This window comes from Silurus meridionalis, chromosome 16 (assembly GCF_014805685.1).
Source record: "Silurus meridionalis isolate SWU-2019-XX chromosome 16, ASM1480568v1, whole genome shotgun sequence".
NCBI lineage: Eukaryota > Metazoa > Chordata > Actinopteri > Siluriformes > Siluridae > Silurus > Silurus meridionalis.
This window is the reverse complement of record NC_060899.1, coordinates 1,036,627-1,059,957: the sequence shown is the minus strand read 5'-3', so window position 1 is coordinate 1,059,957 and position 23,331 is coordinate 1,036,627. Positions and strand designations below refer to the sequence as shown.

At 40.6% G+C, this 23,331-nt stretch overlaps 2 protein-coding genes across 3 annotated transcripts; one reads left to right on the top strand and one right to left on the bottom strand.

Moving 5' to 3' along the window:
• Positions 1-4,145: 4,145 nt before the first annotated feature.
• Positions 4,146-6,722, bottom strand: aar2 (AAR2 splicing factor). 2 transcript variants are annotated; one of them, XM_046869781.1, is made up of 4 exons: positions 6,678-6,722; positions 5,108-5,872; positions 4,558-4,787; positions 4,146-4,453 (listed from the first exon to the last, which is right to left on the bottom strand). In XM_046869781.1, the coding sequence occupies exons 2-4, from the start codon at positions 5,868-5,870 to the stop codon at positions 4,286-4,288; spliced, it is 1,161 nt and encodes a 386-aa protein (XP_046725737.1). In that variant the 5' UTR covers positions 5,871-5,872; positions 6,678-6,722; the 3' UTR covers positions 4,146-4,285. The 2 variants fall into 2 exon arrangements, with proteins under 2 accessions (XP_046725737.1, XP_046725736.1); XM_046869780.1 differs by having other exon boundaries at positions 6,619-6,691.
• Positions 6,723-7,052: 330 nt separating this feature from the next.
• zgc:113278 (Translocating chain-associated membrane protein 1-like 1-like) lies at positions 7,053-22,884 on the top strand. Its single transcript, XM_046869782.1, has 11 exons — positions 7,053-7,400; positions 14,575-14,641; positions 14,914-15,032; positions 15,792-15,908; positions 16,002-16,060; positions 18,099-18,183; positions 19,065-19,135; positions 19,313-19,417; positions 20,179-20,322; positions 20,564-20,724; positions 21,760-22,884. Exons 1-11 carry the CDS (start codon positions 7,281-7,283, stop codon positions 21,831-21,833), a joined length of 1,122 nt encoding a protein of 373 aa, XP_046725738.1. The 5' UTR covers positions 7,053-7,280; the 3' UTR covers positions 21,834-22,884.
• The last annotated feature ends 447 nt before the right edge of the window (positions 22,885-23,331 follow it).

Here is a 23,331-nt window from a genome sequence, read left to right as displayed (position 1 = left end):
TGTGTGTGTGTGTGTGTGTGTTTGTGTTTCACATGTATGATTTAATTATCTAAAGATATGATCTACTTAATTGTTCCACTGATTTCATCAGACTTTAACAAACACCTTCATTCATTCACTCCCTCGACATGTGCAAATCTCAGGATTTTCTCCTTTTAAGAAAAATTCTTGAAGCTGGACATAAAACACAGAAAGATTCCATGTCATCCTAAAAACACTGGCGATGACAAAAAGAAAGCTCAGTACTGAAACGGTTCGGTACGAATACGTGTACCGTCGCACGCCTACTGTTCAATAACAGACATTTTTATTATACACATTATTGGTTTATTTACATATATAAAGTTATTGTTATTATATTATTCCCTGCTGATGTTTCTCCTCCTCATGACCAGCACCAGTCATGTCCTGACTGATCAACAAGATGCTGTTTGTTTCCTTTCTGACTCCTTTTAACTTCTTTGAATTCCTGAAGCACAAAAAGAAAAGCTTCGGCTGTCGATCCAATTTGCAAACCAAAGCCGAACTATTCAGCGCTGCACACTGAAGGCCGGAGCAGTGAGATCGCGGAGCAGGACGAGGTGTCAGAAATGGACTTTACGGAGAGGAACTGAAAGGGGGGACACAATAGAAAAGTCAGAATAGGATTTCACTGCTCCTCATTCGCTCATTCATCAGGACTCAGTGAATGACTCGAGCGCTGGAGGTAATTTAGCAGGCGTTGTGTGTTTCTCCTGCATACACACCGTGACGGAGCTCACAACAGCCATTACACTGTGGTTGTTGTCGTTAAATCATCCTGTTTGAATGAAATGACATCTTTATTCATTATAAATCTCAGTGTGAGAATAAAGCAGATTAAACCAGGCTGTTTGTGTGGAAAGACAGTTGGAGTTTCCTCGAACGAATCGAGGCCTCCATTCTTAAACACTAGTGTTTTAAGATGTAAGTAAGGGAAGATTTAAGATGTTAAAAAAGCACTTAAGTTTATTAGAAAGTCTCTTTTTAACACGTGTATGGACACAGAAATACTTTTATTCACACCCTTTTGTTAAATCCACAAGCCTTGATTAAAGCGCTGCTTTTCTGCCCTCTTGTGGATAAACTGTGCATCACCACCTATTTACCTTATTTATAAATGATTTTTAAGAAATTATTTATGTTAAAAATTTAAAACAAATAAATATAGATTTATATCTTGTTATCCATTGCTATTTAACTTTCTTTAACTTTCTGTTCTTTCTATTAGCGCAAACATATTTACAAATTATTCACCATGTTTTATTTCATATGCTTTTCGATCAAATAAAAAAGGTATAATAGCGATACAGTGGAATCGTGTACAGTCGCTGGTAGTTAATATAATTTATTTCCTACAATATATTACATTAATTTTAACAAGGAAGTTTTGCTTCCTGTGTGTTGTCTCTTTCTGTCCGGATGATCCAACTGAGTGCCGCACTATAGTTCCGCTACTAAAAATTAATGTTCCGCTGCCGAGTCCACAAACCCTGTGTCATGTGGGTGGATAAAACAATTCTTCTGTAACAGTTTACTGTATGATTATGTTACCACATACATTTATTTTAATATTTTATAGGATTTCAGAAGGGATTTATTACTTTCTGTGTCCTGCTTTTAATGTTTGGAATGTCAAGCTGCGTTCCGCTCAATAGTTCCGCTACTAAAATCAATATTCCGCCGATTATTCCACAATCTATACGCAATGGGGGAGGGGGGTTACAATAATCCCTTTTTGTGATCGTTTATTGTGTTTTTATTTTACCGAAGACATAAATAAAATAAAATACCATAAATAAAGATACGAGTTTACATTTTGTTTTGAAGCAGGCTAACATATATCTTAATTGTATTTGAAAACGGTTTCGTGATGTCCCCCAATACTTCATGTTGGATTGGTCGGCGGCTATAAAAGCTCTGTGCGTCGTTCGGTTAGCTCAATGCTAATGGTGTATATTATAAAACCTCCCCCCGCGTGTTTGACTTTTACTCACAATAATTCACACACAAAAAGGAATAAAGATTATGTTTAATGGTGTAAAATGTGCCCTACACTTATAAAACTTCTAACAATGATTGTTTATAACCACAAATTTATGTCCAAATGACCATAATAAAAAAACATTTTCCAGATTTTCTGGAAGTGTGCGTTACAAACTCCAGATCCATATGAATTATTTGTATTTATTATTTTATTTTTTAGACACTTTAGAAACTGTCAAGTGTTCATAATTTAGCTCGTAGAAAGCTTCCTAAAGACCTCTTGAAGGGTTCTTGAGGGCTTTTCAGGATCCTTAAAGAGTTCTCCTGTGTGTAGGAACTGTTTCTGAAGTAAAGTTTACAGTTTAAACCTTCTGAACACCTGAAATCTCACACACTTGTACCAGACGTCTTCAGAGGAAACGCATGAAATTTCACCTTCACTTGAACTAGAGACCCAAAACCTGTTCCAGCAGAATCAAATCATTTTAGTGACTCGTTTCTTTCGATCTTGTTCATCAGAATATACGAATCTTTTTCTGAGTCATTTAGTTCCTCGTTCCTTTAATCAGAAATAAAATAAAATGTTATGTTTTTAATATGTACACATAACTGCAAAGTGATAGTGTGATGTGTGGTGAGAGTAGGGAGCAGGTGGAGAAGATCCTGGAGAGGTGGAGGTACACGCTGGAGAGAAGGGAAATGAAAGTCAGTGGGAGTAAGACAGAGTACATGTGTGTGAATGAGAGGGAGGGCAGTGGGGGCGGTTGCAGGGAGAAGAGGTGGAGAAGGTGGAGGAGTTCAGGTACCTGGGGTCAACAGTGCAGAGTGATGGAGAGTGTGTTAGAGAAGTGAAGAAAAGAGTGCAGGCAGGGTGGAGTGGGTGGAGAAGAGTGATAGCAGGAGTGATTTGTGATAGAAGAGTATCTGTGAGAGTGAAAGGGAAAGTTTATAGGACTGTGGTGAGACCTGAGATGTTGTATGGATTAGAGACAGTGGCATTGAGTAAAAGACAGGAGGTGGAGCTGGAGGTAGCAGAGCTGAAGATGTTGAGATGTTCGTTGGGAGTGACGACGATGGACAGGATTAGAAATGAGTTTATTAGAGGGACAGCGCATGTAGGACGTTGTGGAGACAAGGTGAGGGAGGTGAGATTGAGATGGTTTGGACATGTGCAGAGGAGGGACATGGGGTATATCAGTAGGAGAATGCTGAGGATGGAGACACCAGGAAGGAGGACAAGAGGAAGATCAAGAAGGAGATTTATGGATGTGGTGAAGGAAGACATGCAGGTAGTTGGTGTGAAAGAGGCAGATGTAGAGGACAGGGGGGTGTGGAGACGGATGATCCGCTGTGGCGCCCCCTAATGGGAGAAGCCAGAAGAAGAAGAAGATATAACTGCAAGTGTATATGGGAGTCATGTGAGAAAAGAAGACTCTGACTGGAAGAGTCGATTGATGAACTACTCAGATCTGTTCTCTGTACATAACCTTCAGAGATTTCACAATGCTTTGCTCCTGCAGTAGAAAGTAAACGAATCACTCTTTAAGACGACTTGTTCAAAAGGAACAAATAGTTCATGAACGACTCATCACTACTGCACAAAGCCAGCTTCATGAAGATCCGCTTTCTATGGTATGAAAGATGTGGAAGATCTCCGCTATAGATCTATAAATCCTATTGAACACCTTTGGGACGAATATGAACGCTGACTGCACCAGGCCTCCTCACCTTCTTCTTAACACCACTACCTGACTTTATTAACACCACTGTAGCTGAATGAACTCCACAAAAATCTAGTGGAACATCTTCCCTGAAAAATAGAGCCTATTATTTGAAGACTTCATTTGGAATGAGATGTTCAACAAGAAGCACATAGCAATCTAATGCTCAGATGTCCACAAGCTAGGATCATTTTTGGAAGATAAAAACCACTTAATTATCCAAAGCAAAAAGATGTTTCTAAGATTAACTGGTGTGTGCAAATGATTGTTTTTCTAATACCTAAAAACCTCTTAAAAGCTTAAAAATGAATGCTCTTTAAGGTTCTTTAAGCAGTTCCTTGGATAAATGGTTTCTCCAGTTTCAGGAGACATCATATCAGCTTCCATTACTTGTTAGCAACATTAGCTTTGAAGCAAGTAGAATGTGTCAAGTGGAATTTTATTTGAATGTAGATAAAGGCATTAAAGATCAGTCATGTCCATCCAGGAACCTTCATCTTCTCCTCAGCAGGAACTGAAGCACTTTATTGTCTCTTTTTTTTTGTGGAATTTTCCAGAAGTCAGTCCAGAGTGACTCCTTCAGGAAGCTCCACCACCACCGGTGCGCACTCGTCCAGGTCCACGTCGAAATCCCAGCGGAACTTCTTGGTCAGGTGAGCTTTGAACTTCTCAGCTCTTTTGCGTAGAGTCGTGGCGACGCCCGGAGAACCAGCAAACTGGAAGAAATCCTAAACAAGAAGATGAAAAGAAAAAAGTATAAATAAATCAGGCAGATGGTCGACCTAGGCACAAGTCTGAAGGTCGAGTGTAGGGCGTCTAGTCTCCATCGTGCCTGTAACGTGGAGGTTAGGAAGTTGTTCTGGGACACGATATCGACGAAGAAGTCGGGAGGGATTTCTCCGAGCTGGTGGTACAGGACGCTGATGAGGCCTAGGTAGAGATCCGGGCGTTCCCTCATGGCCTCCTCACTCCTGCAGAGGAGAAGCAGAAGTTGCTTCCAGTGTTCAAACGCGTCATACACGTTCCCGATGAGGAAACACACGAAGGCGAACTGCAGCTCTCCTAAAACAAACAAAACACACACACACACACACACACACACACACACACACACAATAACAAACATGAGTACACAACAGAGGCCGTCAATGATTCACCTCTAGAGGTCACTCTTGTAATGACAGCGGATCAGAACCCGGAAAAACTATCGTGTTTTTTTTTTTTTTTATGTATTAATCGATCGACCTCCAAAACACAAAGGCAAAGCAAACACCTGAACCTGTACTGTACATAAAACGGGGAAAAAAATCATCTTATTCCTTTGATGATTTGTGTTACCCAGCAACAGGTCCCATACAGGGGAAGTGTAAAGTGCCGTGTACCGAGAACGTTGAGCGGCTGTTCCTTGTGGTGGTTCTCGAGCAGGATGTTGAGGCCGTAGCTCAGGTCCATGCTGCACTGCGTGATCTGAGCAGGCGTGGCTCCCGGAGGATAAGCGTGTTGAGGGATGTTGGAGAACCGGAATTCCGTTCCTTCCCTTTGCTTCATGCGCGGAAGTCTGTCCAGTCCTTCCTTCATGCTCTGGCAGAGCGTGTCGTTCCGCGGCAGGTTCTGCTCGGTTCTGTCCTTGGTGTGTGTGAGCTGCAGCTCGGGAATCACGTCGCTGAAGGAACACACTCGTCCGCTCAGAGGCTGTAGAGCGCTCGCCACTTCCTGGCTCAGTTTATCCGTCAGAGACACCCACTTCCTCAGCGTGTCGTACGGATACGGACCCAGGTATGAGTCCAGCTCCCGGAGGCCGGCTCTCACACGCAAAACCTCGTCCTCGTTATCGGACGCCGAAAAGTCCAAGTCCTCCTCGTTCGTGTCCCAATGAGCCAGAAGGACCTGGCGAGCCTTCAGGAACAGAAACCTGCCCTGTTTAGGTCCCAGTTCTCCTCCATGACTGATGGAGTTCGCCGCGCTGTAATGGAGGAAGTGGATTCCAGGAGGGATCATCTTAATGCCACGGAAACGCGGACCCACCCCCCAGGTCTTATAGTCCAGACCCAGCTCGGTTCCTTCAGGAACGCCGAGGAGAACCAACGTGGCTCCTTCTTCAAACAGACCTAACGCCTCGTCGGGGGACATCTGAGCTTCAGACATGTCTGAGGAAGAGGAGGATCAGAGGTGAGTACGGTTTACACACTGAAATGGAAAATAAACTTTTACTATTAATTTTTTATTTATTATAACAATTAAACATGACTGTGTTTTATAAAACTGCATCAGTGTTTCTTTACAGTTTATTTACATTTACTACATTTTAATTATTGATTTTTATTTATTTTATTTCTCTTAAAGCATAAATAGATGCTCTTTTTTGTATTTTGATTATTTATGGTTTAAGCTTTCCTGAAATAAATAAATAAATAAATAAATAAATCTATCTATCTATCTATCTATGCCAGTCATTCATTTGTATTTTATTTTATTGACTCCCTTTTTTTATTTCAACGTTTTTAATTACCTGCATAAACCTAATCTTTATTTATATGTTTATTTTAATACATTTTAATTTATTTAAATTTATTTTGAGCGTTTTGAATGTGACTTGTGGCAATTTAATTATTTACTCATTAAATCAATATAATACAAATGCATTGCATTCTTTTTATTTATTCCACTTTTATAAAATGAAAAAAAAAACTGTTTATAAAATAATAATAATTGAAATGATTTTCAGCTCAGATTCGACTCTCCTGCCTAAGCTAATGTTTTTAGCTATCAAGCTACAAAGCAGCAAAATTATCACATTAATAATAGTAATTATTATTAAACCAACATTTAAACGCGAAACATTTAAATTATACATAAATAAAATATAATTTTATAAACAGAAAATGAATTGAACCTGCGTCCAGAGTCACAGCTGCGAAAACGACGTGTTTAAGTTCAACAACGCGGACTTACCATAAACTTCCGGTTTAAAACCGGAAACACGTCACAATGAGAGTTCTGTGGTGATATAAAAAATAATTTGGATTATTAAAAATGATGAAAAAAAAAAGTATAAATATAAATAATATAGATAAATAATGTATAAAATAGAAATAGAATTATTTAAATTGTTATTTAAATTGTAGAATTATTATTTTGTGAAACTGCAATTTATTTCAAATGTTTGTAATGAAATGCAGCTGTGTGTGTACACCAGATGTGTGAATGTTTGTGCGTTGTGTGTTATTCGCTATTGTTGTGTATCACTTTGGCAAAAACAAAATCATTTTGTCTGCCATGTTAATAAACCACACAGTGAATCTCATCGACCTGAGTTGACTTTTATATTGGAAATCAATCGGTTTTTTTTCCTGGGACCAAAGGCTTTTAAAGTGGAAGCGATACTTTAGTTTTGTAAATCGTGACTGTAGGTGATTTCCGGTAGCGGGTGTAGCTGTTGTGTCGGAGCTGTACACGGACCCGGAGTGTGGTTCTGAGAACGCGGGTTCCTGCTACTGCCTGGGTTCGTGGTTTATAGAGGAAAAATCCGGATCATCTGTTCACACGCGCGCGAAGATGGGCTTCAGAAAGAAGAACAAAAGTCCTCCGGTTCTGAGCCACGAGTTTGTGATCCAGAATCACGCGGACATGGTGTCCTGTGTGGCCATGATCATCCTACTGGGGCTCATGTTCGAGGTAAAGTACACAACATTTATACAACATCTGTACAACGTTTACACTATACGTGACATCTATACAATTTCTGCCCAATACAAAACATCTACACAGTATGCAACAACTACACAATGTCTCCCCAATACATGGCATATACACATCTACACAATGTATACAGAACATATATACCCAATACACAACATCTACACAATGTATACAGAACGTATATACCCAATACACAACATCTACACAATGTATACAGAACGTATATACCCAAAACACAACATCTACACAATGTATACAGAACGTATATACCCAAAACACAACATCTACAAAATGTATACAGAACGTATATACCCAATACACATTTACACAATGTATACAGAACATATATACCCAATACACAACATCTACACAATGTATACAGAACGATATACCCAATACACAACATCTACACAATGTATACAGAACGTATATACCCAATACACAACATCTACACAATGTATACAGAACGTATATACCCAATACACAACATCTACACAATGTATACAGAACGTATATACCCAATCCACAACATCTACACAACGTTTACAGAACGTATATACCCAATCACAACATCTACACAATGTATACAGAACGATATACCAATACACAACATCTACAAATGTATACAGAACATATACCCAATACACAACATCTACACAATGTATACAGAACGATATACCCAATACACAACGTCTGAACAATACACAACATCTACACAATGTTTACAGAGCGATATACCCAATCCACAACATCTACACAACGTTTACAGAGCGTATATACCCAATCCACAACATCTACACAATGTTTACAGAGCGTATATACCCAATACACAACATCTACACAACGTATACAGAACATATATACCCAATACACAACATCTACACAACGTATACAGAACGTATATACCCAATACACAACATCTACACAATGTATACAGAACGTATATACCCAATACACAACATCTACACAATGTATACAGAACGATATACCCAATACAACATCTACACAATGTATACAGAGCGATATACCCAATCCACAACATCTACTGGCGTTTACAGAGCGTATACCCAATCACAACATCTACACAATGTTTACAGAGCGTATATACCCAATACAACATCTACACAACGCGTATACAGAACATATACCCAATACACAACATCTACACAATGTATACAGAACGTATATACCCAATACACAACATCTACACAATGTATACAGAACGTATATACCCAATACACAACATCTACACAATGTATACAGAACGTATATACCCAAAACACAACATCTACAAAATGTATACAGAACGTATATACCCAATACACATTTACACAATGTATACAGAACATATATACCCAATACACAACATCTACACAATGTATACAGAACGATATACCCAATACACAACATCTACACAATGTATACAGAACGATATACCCAATACACAACATCTACACAATGTATACAGAACGATATACCCAATCCACAACATCTACAATGTATACAGAACGTATATACCCAATCCACAACATCTACACAATGTATACAGAACGTATATACCCAATACACAACATCTACACAATGTATACAGAACGATATACCCAATACACAACATCTACACAATGTATACAGAACGTATATACCCAATACACAACATCTACACAATGTATACAGAACGTATATACCCAATCCACAACATCTACACAACGTTTACAGAGCGTATATACCCAATCCACAACATCTACACAACGTTTACGGAACGTATGTACACAACATCTACACAACGTATACAGAACATGTATACCAATACACAACATCTACACAACGATACAGAACGATATACCCAATACACAACATCTACACAATGTATACAGAACGATATACCCAATACACAACATCTACACAATGTATACAGAACGATATACCCAATACACAACATCTACACAATGTATACAGAACGATATACCCAATCCACAACGCTACACAACGCTTACAGAGCGATATACCCAATCCACAACGTCTACACAACGTTTACAGAGCGTATATACCCAATACACAACGTCTACACAACGTTTACAGAGCGTATATACCCAATACACAACGTCTACACAACGTTTACAGAGCGTATATACCCAATACACAACATCTACACAACGTTTACAGAGCGTATATACCCAATACACAACGTCTACACAACGTTTACAGAGCGTATATACCCAATACACATCTACACAAGGTTTACAGAACGTATATACCCAATACACATCTACACAACTTTTACAGAACGTATATACCCAATACACAACATCTACACAACGTTTACGGAACGTATGTACACAACATCTACACAACGTTTACGGAACATATATACCCAATACAAAACAACTACACAACGTTTACAGAACGTCTACTCAATACATAACATCTACACAATGTATACAGAACATGTATACCAATACACAAAATCTACACAACATTTGCAGAAGTATATAACCAATTCACAACATCTACACAATGTTTACAGAACTTCTACTCAATACACATCTACACAACATATATAACAAATACACATCTATACAATGTTTACCCAACATTTACCCAATACTTAACACCTATACCACATTACACATCCACGCACTACACGTCTACACAACATTTTCACAGCGTCTACTCGATGCACGTTTACACAACGTCTGAACAATACACAACACCTATACACAATTTACACAATGTTTATGTGGAGTGGGAGCTCAGTGATTAAGGTACTGGGTTACTCTTCTACCCAATACACAACATCTACACAATGTCTACTAATTCACAAGGTTTACAGAACGTCTATACAACGTCTACACAATACAGTTTAATTCATGTTTATTTGTATTGCGCTTTTAACAATTAACAATGTCTCAGAGCAGCTTTACACAGATAATGTGGTGATAAAAATGAATAAGTGTAAGTTTGTCCCTGATGAACAAGTCGGTGGAGACTGGTAAAGGAAAAATTTCCTTAGATGAGTGCCACCGAATGTCCATTTATTTCAGATAAACGATGTTGAGGTGCAGTGATGGAGATCAGAGCAAACTGTAGTCCTGAGTCAGTGTAGGAGACTGTTGATATTAACTACAGTCCAAATCCTCAAAGCTCCTGTTCTTACTCCAGAATTTTATGGCTCTCAAGGGCATTGATGAGAAACCTCTACAGCTGCACAGAGTCACCTCCAATCAAAGAGAACATCATCCAGAGGCAGACCATTAAGTCTCCTGATTGTTGTATGAAAGTTAATGTCACTGTGCAGTTTGGACTCTGGTGAGATTCACTCTGGCAGCAGAACTAAAAGGGAGAAGCAGAAGGTAACACAGACATGAGGATCTCTGGGATAAGAGACGACCCACCACACCACCGTCAACAAACCTAAATGAAAAGTGAGGAGACGACAGCATTCAAATATCCCAGTTCACCAGACGCTTTATCCATATTCCCTCCAGATCTGCTCCTTTACCTCACAAACACCTACTGACTAAAGATTCCACTAAATAAATATGTGTTCAGCCTCGACTTGAACACTGAGACTGTGTCTGAGTCCCGAACACTGATTGGAAGGTTGTTTCATAACTGTGGGGTTTATAAGAGAAACATCTGCCCCCTGCTGGAGTCTTCATTATTTGAGGTACCAACAAACAGCCTGCATCTTTTGATCTAAGTAGGCGTGGAGGATCATACTGGTACAGAAGTTCACTCAGATACTGCTGTGCGAGAGCGTTAAGTGCTTTATACGTCAGTAGTAATATTTTATAATCAGTGTGAGATGTAATTGGGAGCAGTGTAGATGATTAAAACAGGGCTGATGTGATCATATTTTCTCGATCTAGTGAGGACTCTTGCTGCTGGAGATCGTGGTAATATTATTCAAGTGAGACTCAAAGGAAAGACTCGGGTCAATAATCACACCAAGGTCTTTGACTGCTGTACACACTGAGACAGAAACCTCCAGAGAAGCGAATCCCATGGTTATGTATAACTTCATCCAGAGGCAGCAGATATAAAGAGAAAAGCAGAGGGCCTAAGATTCATTCATTTACCACCTTAACTAGCGCCGTCTCTGTGCTATGATGAGGCCGAAATCCTGACTAATACATTTCATAAATGTTCTTCCTCAGTAGATGTGAGCAGAACTGCTGTGCTACAACCTTTTCTAGAATCTTGGAGATAAAGAGGAGGTTTGATGTTGGACTGTAGTTGGACAGCTGACAGGGTGAAGGTCAGGTTTTTTAATTAGGGGGTTGATAACTGCAGTTTGAAGGATTTAGGTACAAAACCAGTGCTAATGGAAGAGTTTATTATTTTGAAACAGGTTCAATTCCCTCTGGAATGATCTGTTTGAGGAAACTTGTAGGCGAGGGATTGAGAATGCAGGTTGATGATTTTGATGAGGAAATAAATGAAATGAAGTCGTTCTCTTGAATAGGAATAAAACTTTGTAATTGATGGTCTGTTATAATGACACTGCTGTCTACAGGGTAGACATCCAACTATTTATAAAATAGTTTGGATTTATTTTAATCCTCTGGATTTCTTGCCTGATGTTTTTAACTTTATTATTTAAAAAATTGATGAAATCATTACTACCTATTGATGGTGTGCATGTGAGTGCAGTGCTTTTATTTCCTGTTCATTTTGCTGCAGTACAGAATAAAAATCTAGGATTCTGCTTGTTATTTTCTATGAGGGAGGAGAAATATGAGATTTTCTAGAACATAGGAGATTCTCCTTCCATGCTATTTGAAATACTGTTCATTTGGTTTGACGCCATTTATGTTCTCATTTCCGAGTGGTCTGTTTTAGGGTGTGTGTATGATCATTATACCACTGTGATGATTTTCTCTTCCTGATCATTTTGGTCTTAAGGAGCACTCCATCATCTAGATTGTAGCGTAACGTTGATTCTAACATTCATTGGCCCAGTCGAGCTCTGTGGAGTCAGACGGAGATCTAATTATTATTGATAAACCTTGCTACTGTAGTTGACGTGAACGTACGCTTAACATGGTAACGTGGTGAGGTACTAATGCAGTGACTGAGGCAGATTTTAAAAGAGATGAGATAATGATCTGAAAATATTCAGACTGGAATTATGACCATATTTTTTATATTGAATCCAAACGTTAATATTGAATCAAGAGTGTGTCACCACTATGAGTGGGTCCTATAACATTCTGATAATTCTACTGAATCTAGAATGGACACAACTGCTGCTCTTTAGGGGTCTTCCTGATTATCAAAATAAATATTAAAGTCACCAACAATTAATGCTTTGTGTGAAGAAGCAGCTGGATTTGTGATGAAATCTGCAAATTCTATGAGAAAATCAAAATCGGGCCCCTGGGGGTCTATAAATAATAATTAATGGAATTGACTGACTGGACCTGCTTTCAGACACTAAATATTTTATGTTGGTGTAAAGAACTTCAAATGTTTTTAATTTGTGTTTAGTTTTTTGTGTTACCCTTAGATTATTATAACTAGCTTTGACTCCGCCTCCTCTGCCATTTAGACGGGGCTGGTGTATGGAACTTTACCCAGGAGGACTCGCTTTATTTAATGATGCATGTTCATTCAGTTTAATCCACGTTTCTGTCAAACACATTACATTAAACTCCTGGTTGGTGAGAGACACAATCTCAATTTAGTGGATCCTGACTTGTGCAGCTAGCAGACAGTTGGTTTAGCCTGTCTGTCTGCTCCCTGGCCTTGGCTCTGGACAGTCACTTGTTAACTAGTGCTGTTCTGAGACTATGACCTAAACTACAAGAAACAAACCTGTTGGACACGTGAAGTGGAGAGGAATGGTGCTCCCATTGGCGAGCCTTATCGTTAGCTTTGCCTCGACTCCTCCACTCTTCACTCATCTACACAACATCTATATTTACACAACGTCTAGGTCTGTAAAGCTGCTTCGAGACAATGTCCATTGTAAAAAGTTCTATGGAAATAAACTTAGACTTGAACTTGAACAACATGTTGGTTGAGGTGCTGTTGGCGATGGTGGTGTTGGTGAGGGTTGTGGTGGTAATGGTGGTTGTGGTAGTGTTGGTGTTGGTGGTGGTTGTTGTGGTGATGGTTGTGGTGTTGGTTGTGTTGGTAGTAGTTGTGGTGTTAGTGGTGGTAGTGTTGTTGGTGCAATTGGTTGTGGTGCTGGTTGTGGTGTTAGTGGTCATGGTGGTGGGGATGGTGGTTGTGGTGTTTATTGGTTGTGGTGTTGGCGCTGTCAAGTCAAGAAGCTTTTGATGTAATTTCTACCATATATATCTGACTCAGTACACAGTGAAATGAGACAACGTTCCTCCAGGACCCTGGTGCTGCATTAAATAACACCGAGCTACAACTCACAACATAAAGCTACAACACAGAACACAGAGTCAAGGACTAAAGTAAGTGTCCTCACCACATAAAGTGCATGGTGTGCAGCAGAGTGCAAACAGTGCAGACAGACAACACAAGATGGTGTGGGACAAATACACAAAACACACAATAAAGCAGCATTCGAGAGGCGCAGAACAGCATGTAAACAGTATAATAAGATTCAATATAAATGGTGATGGAATGAATTGAGATGAGTGATGAGTGTGCTGAGTTCAGGTTGTACAGTTCAGTAACAGTGTGTGTGTGTGTGTGTGTGTGTGTGTGTGTGTGTGTGTGTGTGTGTGTGTGTGTGTGTGTGTGTGTTGCACAGTTCAGTTCTGTGTGTTAAGTCTGCTGGCTTGAGGGAAAAAACTGTTGCACAGTTTGGATGTGAGGCCCAAATGCTTTGGAACTTCTTTTCTGATGGTTGTGTTGGTGGATGTGGTGTTGGAGGTGATGGTGACTGTGTTGGTGGTTGTGGTTTGATGTTGGTGGTGGTAGTAGTGGTGTTTATTGGTTATGGTCGTGTAAGGGGTATAAAATGAATGTAGCTATAAATGGATAAAAAGTACCATGTGACGATGTTTAATAAATAAGAGGTGCTGGTGTGAGGAGGCTCTGTTGCAAGGGGAATAAAACTGTGTGTGTGTGTGTGTGTGTGTGTGTGTGTGTGTGTGTGTGTGTGTGTGTGTGTGTGTGTGTGTGTGTGTGAAGCCAGAATTTAACTCTGTGTTTGTTATAATCGTTGCAGGTTACAGCGAAGTTCGCCATCATGTTCATCACTGTGCAGTACAACGTCACTCACACCTTACATACAGGTACAACTCTGACTCTCTCCTCTTCTTATCCTCCTCTTCTCATCCTCCTCTTTCCTCATCTTCTCCTCTCCTCATGCACTCCTCATCCTCTTTTCTCTCCTCATCCTCTTCTCTCCTCTCCTCATTCTCTTTCCTCTTCTCTTCTCTCTGTTTCCTCTCCTCATCCTCCTCTCATCCTCTTTCCTTTCCTCTTCTCATCCTTTCTTCTCTTCTCCTCTCCTCTCCTCTCCTCTGTGTGTTTTTGTAATGAATGTGTATAAATCTGAACCCAGACGAGAAGTTGGAGTTGATGAACATGTATCAGTCTGGTCCTAAAGACATGGCGACAGTGTTCTTCTACCTGCTCATCGCTGTGATTCTGCACGCTCTCATCCAGGAGTACGTTCTGGACGTAAGTCTGATCTCCAGTCTAATCTCTGTTTGTCTTTTATCTGATCACTGACATCTACTGCTCAGGGTCAGGAGGTGCAATCACCTCTACAATCCTTTCTTTCTTTCTTTTTCTTTCTTGATGTGATTTAAACAACTATGATATCACAGTTTCATCCTGTTTTAGATGTTTAGAGTTTGTAGGTGCGATGTGATGTGGGTGAGAAAAGGCCTGTACACTTTTGGGACTGAAAATAATGTTTTCTGACCAAATATTAACTCAAATACGTCTGTGTGTCTGTGTGTCTGTGTCTCTCTGTGTCTCTCTGTGTCTGTGTCTCTCTGTGTCTGTGTCTCTCTGTCTGTGTCTCTCTGTGTCTCTCTGTCTGTGTCTCCCTGTGTCTGTGTCTCTCTGTCTGTGTTTCTCTGTGTCTCTCTGTGTCTGTGTCTCTGTGTCTGTGTGTGTGTGTGTGTGTGTCTCTCTGTGTCTCTCTGTGTCTGTCTCTCTCTGTGTCTGTCTCTCTCTGTGTCTGTGTCTCTCTGTGTCTGTGTCTCTCTGTGTCTGTGTCTCTCTGTGTCTGTGTCTCTTTGTGTCTGTGTCTCTCTGTGCGTGCGTGCGTGTGTGTGTGTGTGTGTGTGTGTGTGTGTGTGTGTGTGTCTCTCTGTGTTTGCGTCTCTCTGTGTGTGTGTGTGTGTGTGTGTGTGTGTGTGTGTGTGTGTGTGTGTGTGTGTGTGTGTGTGAGTAATCAGCACTAATCAGTTTATCCCCGGGTGTCTGCAGAAAATAAATCGACGTCTGCATTTGTCCAAAACGAAGCACAGCAAATTTAACGAATCGGGTCAGCTGGCAGCGTTTTATTTCTGCTCCTTCGTGTGGGGCTGCAGCATCCTGACCGCGGTGAGATGCCCAACACACACACACCTCTAATTATGCACCATCCTTCACTCCATGCACACTGGAAAAGTAAATATATGTTTTAATGTTATGCAGGAGGAGTTTGTGACCAATCCGACGTTCCTGTGGGAGGGATATCCTCACACAACCATGGCGTAAGTCAGAGGAGGAAAAAATCCCTCATCGGTGGTGTCAAATACGTTTAGATTTTATTGTCTGCTTATGTGCATGATGCGTTCAGAAAAAAAAACGATTCAAGATTTTTTTCCTCGTCTCGCCGAGTCGAGTCTTTTCAGATAATTAGATTAGTTATTTTCAGCACGATGAAAAAGAGTCACATTATTTGACTCAATTATCTAATGTTTTTTCTGGTTTTAGATTTTTAATTCTGTTTAGAAAATCAAGGTTTTTTATTTTTTTTATTAATTTAGAATGATCCAATAATTGTTCCATCCTCATTTTGATTCATCTGACTAGTTAAAGTTGACACTGTTCATGGCATCAGATTATTTTTCTCGGCTCACCAAAGCAAGAGTTGACTCTTAGATTATTTGATTCTTTTTACAAATAAAAATGTAATTTTGTTAAATAATGGCACCCTGTAAGATCTTTAGTAGCCCATGTGTTACAGTTGCTGAGAAATGTAATGTATGTCATTCTCAGGCTTTTATTCAACCCAGCCATTAGGGTTGCACAAACCAGTGCACTCTTAGTGCTGGTCCCAAGCCCGGATAAATGGGGAGGGTTGTGTTATGAAGGACATGCAGCATATGTTTAGTGAGATGTTAAGGAGAGATGCAGTGGAGTTTTAACCAGGTTGTTCAACAAGATTCTGGAAGGTAAGATGTCTGAGGAATGGAGAAAGAGTGTGCTGGTACTGATCTTTAAGAATAAGGGAGATGTGCAGACCTGCAGTAACTACAGGGGAATAAAGTTGATCAGTCACACCATGAAGTTCTGGGAAAGAGTAGTGGAAGCCAGGCTGAGAGAAGAGGTGACCATCTGTGAGCAACAGTGTGGTTTCATGCCAAAGGAAGAGCACCACAGACACATTATTTGCTTTGAGGATGTTGATGGAGAAGTACAGAGAAGGTCAGAAGGAGTTGCATTGTGTGTTTGTGGATGTAGAGAAAGTGTACGACAGGGTGGAGAGAGGAGTTGTGGTATTGTATGAGGAAGTCTGGTGTGTTAGAGAAGTATGTGAGGGTGGTGCAGGACATGTATGAGGACAGTGTGACAGAAGTGAAGTGTGCATTTGGACTGTAGTTAATATCAACAGTCTGCTACACTGACTCAGGACTACAGTTTGCTTCTGATCTCCATCACTGCACCTCAACATCGTCTCCATGGTATTGGATGAAGAAGTCAGGTGTGTCAGAGAAGTATGTGAGGGTGGTGCAGGACATGTATGAGGACAGTGTGACAGCAGTGAAGTGTGCAGTAGGAACGACAGACTGGTTCAAGATGGAGGCTGGACTGCATCAAGGATCGGCTCTGAGCCCTTTCCTGTTTGCAGTGGTGATGGACAGGTTGAAGGACGAGGTAAGACAGGAGTCTCCCTGGACTATGATGTTTGCGGATGATATTGTGATTTGTGGTGAGAGTAGTGAGCAGGTGGAGAAGATCCTGGAGAGGTGGAGGTACACACTGGAGAGAAGGGGAATGAAAGTCAGTGGGAGTAAGACAGAGTACATGTGTGTGAATGAGACGGAGGGCAGTGGAGGGGTGCGGTTGCAGGGAGAAGAGGTGGAGAAGGTGGAGGAGTTCAGGTACCTGAGGTCAACAGTGCAGAGTAATGGAGTGTGTGTTAGAGAAGTGAAGAAAAGAGTGCAGGCAGGGTGGAGTGGGTGGAGAAGAGTGGGATATCAGTAGGAGAATGCTGAGGATGGAGACATCAGGTAGGAGGAAAAGAGGAAGATCAAGGAGGAGGTTTTTGGATGTGGTGAGGGAAGACATGCAGGTAGTTGGTGTGAAAGAGGCAGATGTAGAGGACGGGGGGTATGGAGACGGATGATCCGCTGTGGCGCCCCCTAATGGGAGCAGCCGGAAGAAGATGATTCTTAGTCTTTTATTTGTACTGTTTGGTCACCATTTATCAGCTTACTTTGACCTTTATGTAGCTTGATGTCATGTCTAAATTTAAATCCACATAAAAAGTCGGGTCACTTTTTTTTTTTCTTCTTTATGTCTCAGTTTTCAGGTGAAGTTCTTCTACATCTGTCAGATGGCTTACTGGTTCCACGCTCTGCCAGAACTGTACTTTCAGAAAGTCCGGAAGGTACGGACTGCAAACAATCATGTGTTTTATTTTAACATACAGGCAGAAGGAGCAAATATTATTCCACCTTTATTTATTTATTAATATCTTTTTTCATACTTCTTTAATTGAATGCAAATGTGATCCACTGTTTAACATCCAAATAAAGAAAAAATCTGAATTCATCCAAATAAAATTTTGATTCTTCAATACAACATGCAACATACAACTGCCCATAATGTAAAGAAAATATATAAATAAAATACCGTTTAGAATTTGTATTAGTAAAAGAAATTACATGCAAAAAATCTGTATAGTAAATTTAAACTATTTAAAATACATATATGGCCAGAAGTCTGTGGACACCTGAGCATACGATAGATATTTGCTTCTTTTTGAACATTTCGTTTAGTCTCCATTGATGTAGTTGAGAAGGTGAGGAGGTTCCTGGGGTGCAGTCAGTGTTCACATTCCTCCCAAAGGTGTTTAATAGGGTTTATAGCAGGAGATCTTCATGGAGCTGGCTTTATGCACAGTTCAATTAAAGAGAATATTTCATGTTTCTCCATCCAAAGACGCCTAAGACAATTGTGTGTGCAAGTTTGTGTCCCAATACTTTTGGCTGTGTAGTGTAATATGTGGAATATTGGCCGATACTGAATTTAATCTGTAATCATTTTCACAATTAGAATCGTTTTATAATAAAAACAGAACATTCTTGTAATGGGTTTGATGAAGTTTTCCCTAAATAAAAACATGATTATTAACATTCCTGGAAGGAGTCTCCAGTTTCGGCACTTTGTTCCCTAATAGGGTTTTGGGTGTCTTCAGGATCGAGGAGTTCTGGAACTGTGTCTTGGGAACACAATGAAACATTTCATTTACATGTTCTTTGTTTTCAGGAAGATATTCCTCGCCAGCTTTACTACATCTGCCTTTACATCGTCCACATCACTGGTGCTTACGTCCTCAAGTGAGTCTCCTCGGGTTCCTCTTAAGTTCCTTACGAGACTCATATATAAACAAGATCCAGCTCATGTTTTATCTGCAGAGATGTTCAGATATAGATGATGTTCATACATTTGTGTGTGTGTGTGTGTGTGTGTGTGTGTGTGTGTGTGTGTGTGTGTGTGTGTGTGTTCTCTCTCAGTCTGCATCGTTTAGGGTTGGTCCTCCTGGTCCCTCATTACCTGGTGGAGCTGCTTTTCCACGCGTCACGTCTCTTCTACTTCAGCAACGAGAACAAGCAGAAAGGGTGCATTTACTTCTGCTCCTCTCCTCTCGTTTTCATAATAAATCATTATAATATCTTTATCATAAATTTTTTTTTATTAATTCAGCAAAAAAAGTAATACAATAATGTTGATTTAAAAAATAAACAGTAGTAAAATAGTAGTAATATATTATATTTATTTTCCATGAATAGAAAAAAAACTGGTTCTGTGATCAGAGCTGTGAATGTGGGAGGTGATCAGAGCTGTGGGATGTGATCAGAGCTGTGGGATGTGATCAGAGCAGTGAATGTGGGAGGTGATCAGAGCTGTGGGATGTGATCAGAGCTGTGGGATGTGATCAGAGCAGTGAATGTGGGATGTGATCAGAGCAGTGAATGTGGGATGTGATCAGAGTGTGGGATGTGGGATGTGATCCGAGCAGTGGGATGTGATCCGAGCAGTGGGATGTGATCAGAGCAGTGAATGTGGGATGTGATCAGAGCGTGGGATGTGGGATGTAATCCGAGCAGTGGGATTTGGGAGGTGATCAGAGCAGTGGGATGTGATCAGAGCAGTAAATGTGGGAGGTGATCAGAGCAGTGAATGTGGGATGTGATCAGAGCAGTAAATGTGGGATGTGATCAAAACAGTGACTGTGGGATGTGATCAGAGCAGTGAAATGTGGGATGTGTTTAGAGCACTGGGATGTGATCAGAGCACTGGGATGTGATCAGAGATGTATTTAGCTGCAGGAGGAGTGTGAATGCTTTTCCTCAGTAACTCCTGAATCTCTGGGTCTCAGGTTCACGCTGTGGGCTCTGCTCTTCGTCATCGCCCGTCTCCTGACCCTCACTCTCTCCGTCCTGACGTTTGGTTTCGGACTCTCCCGTACTGATCATCAGGGCTTTTCTCTGGCTGAGGGAAACTTCAACGTTCTCACTGTCAGGTACTCCATCATTTTATCATTCCATCATACGAGTCCAGTTGAGGTGAGAGGGGTTTAGTTTTAGTGTCTAAATCTGTAGAAGGAGGTGAGTTTTCTGTAACGGCCGCTGAGGCGAGGTGCACTTCCTGTTAATATCTCTCTCTCTCTCTCTCTCTCTGTGTGTGTGTGTGTGTGTGTGTGTGTGTGTGTGTGTGTGTGTGTGTGTGTGTGTGTGTGTGTGTGTGTGTGTGCGCGTGCTCAGGATGACGTGTCTCTCAGCCATTTGCTTGACTCAAGCCTGGATGATGTGGAAGTTTATCAACTTCCAGCTGAAGAAGTGGAGAGAGCAGGTTCAGGTCCAGAGCAGCAAGAAGAAGACCGTCAGTCCCAAGAACAAACCTGGCAAGAAGGACTCATCTCGGGGTGAGCTCACTTTCTCCTTCAGAACATCATGCTGACGCTCTCACTGTGCGTCAAGGAGCTTTATTTATTAAAGAAAATAAAGACAGCTGGAATATAGAGCTCTTTCATTAGGATTGAAGGAGATTTCAAGAATAAAAACATCTCAGTTCTCCAGAATGTTCTGGAAGATTAAGTATTTGGACACCTGATTTCCTACTAATTTCTTTTTCTAAAATAAAAATGTTGCCTTCACTTGAACTAGGAGACCTGAACGTGTTCCAGCATGACAATACCCCTGTGCACAAAGCAGCTCCATGTAGATCTGCTTTCCATGGGCTGAAAATGTGGAAGATCTCCTGCTACAGAGCTCCAACCCCTTTGAACACCTTTTGAGATAAATGTGAACGCTGCATGTACCCCAGGAACCTCCTCACCTTCTCACCTACATCAGTACCTGACTTTACTCCAAACAGTGCTGCTTAAAATGGTCTTCTTTAAACATCTTCACAAACATTGGAGCAAATCATGAATAAACTTGTGATGAAGTAAAGTGATCAGAAACGTGCTCATGAATAGCAACAGTTGATCAGCAGGTTCCATATTCCTGTAAAACTTCATTTCCTGGATCTATAGTTGCTTGTTCCTGGATCTAGATCTCCTAAATCACAAGATCTGAGTCTGGAACCATTACTATGGTAACGCTAATCCTTTCACCTTCTGCCCTACTTCTGATTAGAGTTCTCTTTGATTGGACACCACTTAATGGAGCTGAGGATGGTTCCACGTGAAAAAGATCCTGGACGTTCCTGTTTGTGGAACCATGAAGGTGGATTTAGACTGTAATTATTAGAATCTTCTAACAGTTCAGGTGTCCATCAGTGAACATGTGAGAACCTCAACTATGATGGAACTGGACATTTCTTTGGGTTCCTGCTTCGTTTCGGGGTTTTTTTCTCTCACCAGCTCACTCATTAGCGATAAACTTCAAAAGTTTTGCGTACGCAGAATCACTCTTTCTGTTCGCTAATCCCTTTACCTGCATCTTCTGTGTTCCAGGAGGCTCCGTTAACGGCGTGATGAAAGCAGAAGATAAAACGTCACCGCGATCCAGAAAGTCCAAAACCTCGTAGAAGATCACTGACGACGACGCGGTGGTGTTTTTTTCTTCCTCGACTCCAGCTGTAGAAAGAAAAAGGTTCTTGAAGGTTCTCCTGAATGAATCGGCGCTCTGAGGGATGGGGGAGGGGATACAGGTTTTATTTCTCGATTTCTTTAAAATGGTGTATGATTGAATCGCTCGCTTCTGCTGCGTGAATTGGTTCGGCGTTCACCAGGAGAAGAATGGACAAAGCATTTACGTCGGTGTTCCCCAGGCGTGTCACGATTTATTTTTCTTTCTATCCTTTAAGGCTTGATGATCATCCTCAAAAATTGGTAGCTCTTATCAAAAAAATTAGATTGTTTTATTACACTTTTTTATTTTATTTAGATTTTTTTTTAAACCACTCTGGTTGATGTAAGAGCTCCCCCTAGAGGCCACACTGAATCACCTTTCTCCATTTTAGTGTTGAAGTATTTTATTTTTAATTGCAATCGTTACGTTTTTTTATTTTTACTTTTGTTGAGTAAAAAATTGATTCGTCTTACGATTTAAAGTATTATTTTTGAGTTTGCGGGAAAATGAGCGAGGTGTCTAGCTTCAGTAGCACTTTTTCACCACGCGTTGGAGTACGATAATGGACACGTGATCCTGCACGTGGGCGGGGCTTGGAACGGCGTTGATCACTGATTGGTCCGAATTGTCCTGATCTTTGACACCACAGTTGTCATTGATTTTCCTGAAAGCTTCAAGATCTCGATTTAAAATGGCTTCCTGTACACGTAGAGTTCACTTCCTGTTTACCTGTTCAGCCACCGGTTTCGCTCTTCAGGGACGAACCTACACTTATAAAGATCTGATTTATTCTTCATCACATTTGTGTAAAGCTCTGAGCTCTGAGACGATGTTCATTGTTAAAAGTGAAATACAAACAAACATGAATTGAATTTACGAGACGAGCGACAAAAAATTGCATCATGTACCTTTTTTTGTGTAAAAGTATTGGCACCCGGCTGTGCTTGAACCTTCTTCGTTTCCCAAAGCAGTTTTTGATTTATTAAAGAACATCAGGTCATACAGTACTTTTTATCCGTTTACTGTTACATTTGTCATTGTCGAGTCCCCACAAATCCTGTTACCTGCCCTGGAGTGTGTGTGTGTGTGTGTGTGTGTGTGTGTGTGGGGGTGGAAAACATGCTTGAAGTGCAACCGAGTGGATTCAGGAGAGAACTTCATACCCGAATGTCCTTCTCTCTCTCCCTCTCTCTCCCCTTCTCTCTCTCTCTCTCTCTCTCCCTCTCTCTTTCACTCTCACCCACTCTCTCTCTCCCTCTCTCTCTCTCTCTCTCTCTCTCTCTCTCTCTCTCTCTCTCTCTCTCTCACTCTCTCTACAATACAGTCTTCTCTCAAGTGTCCTTAAGTGATTCAGGTGGCTTCAGATTTTTATTTCTGTTTGTGGAAAAAGTGTCCGTGTTCTTTCTTTCCGAGAGAGAGAGTGAGAGAGAGTGAGAGAGAGTGAGAGAGAGTGA